The 3,444-nt window shown below is 41.2% G+C and overlaps 1 protein-coding gene across 1 annotated transcript; it reads right to left on the reverse strand.

Annotated features, from left to right (window-relative positions):
• Positions 1-951: 951 nt before the first annotated feature.
• LOC101898244 (axoneme-associated protein mst101(2)-like) lies at positions 952-3,035 on the reverse strand. The gene has a single exon (XM_005177698.4). The coding sequence runs from the start codon at positions 2,934-2,936 to the stop codon at positions 1,068-1,070; it is 1,869 nt and encodes a 622-aa protein (XP_005177755.1). The 5' UTR covers positions 2,937-3,035; the 3' UTR covers positions 952-1,067.
• Positions 3,036-3,444: the final 409 nt, after the last annotated feature.

Raw genomic sequence — 3,444 nt, forward strand, 5'->3', positions numbered from 1 at the left:
CCAAATTTTATCGAGATTGGCTCAGATTTTTATGTAGCTTCGGTATACATCTTCATCCGAAGTTACGGATTTTACTCCCCCCCCCCCTAATATGTAATATCAGCCCTACTTGAATAGATTTTTTCATATTCAACCGAATTTTACCATTTGGTGAAACTCGATCCGGTATATCTATTATTTTAATAAATGAATTTTATAGACAATTTGTCGTTGGCCTCCCGAGGCCCACAACATTTTCATAGGAAATTTTAGTTGGCCTCCCGAGGCCTAAAAAATTGTCATAGAAAATGTTTGGTTGCCTACCGAGGCCCAAATAATTTTCATAGAAAATTTTCCATTGGCCTCCCGGGATCTACAAAATTTTGTTGACAATTTTTCGTTAGCCTCCGGAATCTACAAAATTTTATAGACAATTTTTCGTTGGCCTCCCGGGGCCTACAAAATTTTCACAGAAAAATTTTCGTTGGCCTCCTGAGGCCCACAAAATTTTATAGAAAATATTTCGTTAGCCTCCAGGGATCTACAAAATTTTATAGAAAATTTTTCGTTAGCCTCCCGGGATCTACAAAATTTTATAGACAATTTTTCGTTAGCCTCCCGACGCCTGAGTCTTACAATTTTTTTTTTGTTTTGAAAATCTCTTGTTTTTTCTACTTTTTATTTTCTTCATTTTTTTTTTTTTGTTCGTCTGGTTCTCGGAATATTCTATCGTTTGCTTTTGTCTCCTTATCAGTTGTTCGCTCCCAAATCAAAGGTGGTATTTTGTTTGTAATGTTGTTGTTTGTGATCAAACGTTGAATGCATTCGATTGACAGCTAAGATTATAGAACTGATCTTACCTTTACTGCGTGACGACCCCCCAATCCCTGATAAGGGCAGGGGTCTAGAATCATAGATAATGGAATGAGTAAAGACAACAACTACAACAAAATGAACATCAAAGCAAGATAATTTGTGAATAATTAACTACGTTTTTAATTTATTTTATGTTTTTGTTTTTTATTATTATTTTATGTTTTATATAACTACATGCAGATTCTTGACTTCTGCTTCCTTACTTAGCTTCTCTAATCGTAAGTGGTTTCATTTAATTCATTCGACTCATCGGAGGTATCATTGCCCTCACAACCCTTAACATAATCCTCCTCGGAGCTGTTCTTTTCGTTTTTGGTATTCTCCGGTGAATCTATTACGATTTTCTCTTCTTCATCGGATTTGTCGTTATCTTCTTCCCTGTCGAATAGTAAATATCTTTCACTTTCCTTTTGTTTCTCTTCGGCACTCAGCGACACAATTACTTCGTTGTAATCCAAATCGCTGACAATGTTGCGGATTTTTGGTAACTCCTCACTGACATATAGGTCACCGGCAAAGGTATTGCGTCGACGTCTGGCAGCGGAATTTGTTGCTGGATCTCCAGCGGTCTTGCTTTGTTCTTCGGAAGAATCTTCTTCTGAAGAATTTGCGTTACGGCGGCGTCTTCGGGCAGATTCTTGTTCGCTGGGAGATGCCTCTTCGGCCTTTTCAGGTTTTAATGCCACCACGACATCTGTTGCGCCATCACTATGTTTGTTCGAAGCTGCATGTTTTTCTTCCGAGGAATCCTCCTCAGAGGATTTGTCAGTGTTTCTCCGACGTCTCGCAGCCTCTTCGTGTTTGACTTCCTCAGCGGGAGCCTCACTGGGTTTTTTGGCTGCTACTTCATTTTCTTCGGAAGATTCTTCCGAAGATTTATCAGCATTTCTTCGACGTCTAGCTGCCTCTTCGTGTTTCGCTTCCTCTGCGGGGGACTCATTAGGTTTTTCAGCTGCTGCCTGTTTTTCTTCGGAAGAATCTTCCTCCGAGGACTTATCAGCATTCCTGCGACGTCTAGCAGCCTCTTCGTGTTTGGCTTCCTCAGCTGGATCCTCACTGGGCTTCTCAGCTGCCGCTTTCTTTTCTTCCGAGGAATCCTCCTCCGAGGACTTATCAGCATTCCTGCGACGTCTAGCAGCCTCTTCATGTTTGGCCTCCTCAGTTGCAGACTCACTGGGTTTTTCATCGGCCGCTTTCTTCTCTTCCGAAGAATCTTCCTCCGAGGACTTATCAGCATTCCTGCGACGTCTAGCAGCCTCCTCGTGTTTCACCTCCTCAGCTGCAGCCTCACTTGGCTTATCAGCTGCCGCTTTCTTTTCTTCCGAGGAATCCTCCTCCGAAGACTTATCGGCATTTCTTCGACGCCTTACGGCCTCATCGTGTTTGGCTTTCTCGGCTGCATGTTCACTGTTTTTTTCAGCAGCGGCTTGTTTCTCTTCGGACGAGTCCTCCTCGGATGAATTGTCGGTATGTCTTGCATACCTTGCTACCATTTTCTGATTTCCCGATGGAACAAATTGTTCCAGTGAATCCTCCAGGTTTGGTGTGTCCTCGGCGAAGCTTTCTTCTGATGATGTGTCACTGTCACGACGGGCTCGTTTCAGCTTGAACATTTTCTCACTCTCCATGGTAGCCAAATCCTTGACATGAATGTGGTTGTTATTCGGCAATTCGGGATGAATGGCACGTCGATAGCGCCCATTATCTAAACTATTCTGCTCCTCGTTGTCGTCATCCACAACAACTACTGTGTACTGCTTCTTTCCAAGGACATCATTCTCTTGTGATCCATCTTCCCCATTATCCCGGACAACATACAGGGTTTTGGTATCGGGTTTTTGTTCAACCGCTTCTTCACTGGAATCGGAATCCTGGGCCGATTTTTCTTTATCCTCTTCGGACTCACTGGAGGAGTTGTCTTCCTTGTTGATGGTATTCAAATTCTTTGTGACCACATTTTCAATACTCTCTTCACTCGAGCTATCCGATATATTGTTTTCGATTTTTAGTTTCTTAACCGGTCCTGCCAAGGACACCGCCACCAGGGCACACACAACTGTGCACACCAAAAGGATTTTCATTGTCTGTTTTTTTTTTTTTTTTTTTTTTGTAATTGCGAATTTTATTGCCACCGCGTTGTTATTCGTTCTCAATTCGTTTTCATACTGTCCTCATAACACAAATTCTCCGTAATTTGTATTGATACGTTAACGCTTTTCTTATCAGAACTGCCTGTCTGTGGGAAGACTGTGGAAAATATTAAGACGCTGCGGAATTAATGTTTTTTTGCACATTGTTATTGCAAAATTTCAGCGTTAATTTTTTGTGCATTCGGCATGTAGCAAACCATTAAATCTGCGGACAGAAGATCGTTTGGGGTTTTCCACGAATGCCACAAGTAGAATTTCCCCATGAAAATCTATTTTTGGAATCCTTTAACCTCCTTTCATCTATATATATCGGTCCACATATCTGTATATTTAATTACACAGTGCGACAAAAAAATTCATTTCTATAAATAGAGACAAAAAATCTAGAATGTTATGAAAGTAGAACTAAAACTGGAAGACACTTCAATCGAAGTTTTGA

This window comes from Musca domestica, unplaced genomic scaffold (assembly GCF_030504385.1).
Source record: "Musca domestica strain aabys unplaced genomic scaffold, Musca_domestica.polishedcontigs.V.1.1 8, whole genome shotgun sequence".
NCBI lineage: Eukaryota > Metazoa > Arthropoda > Insecta > Diptera > Muscidae > Musca > Musca domestica.

Coding starts and splice junctions, on each gene's coding strand:
- LOC101898244 (XM_005177698.4), bottom strand. CDS start 2,936: ATGAAAATCCTTTTGGTGTGCACAGTTGTGTGTGCCCTGGTGGCGGTG.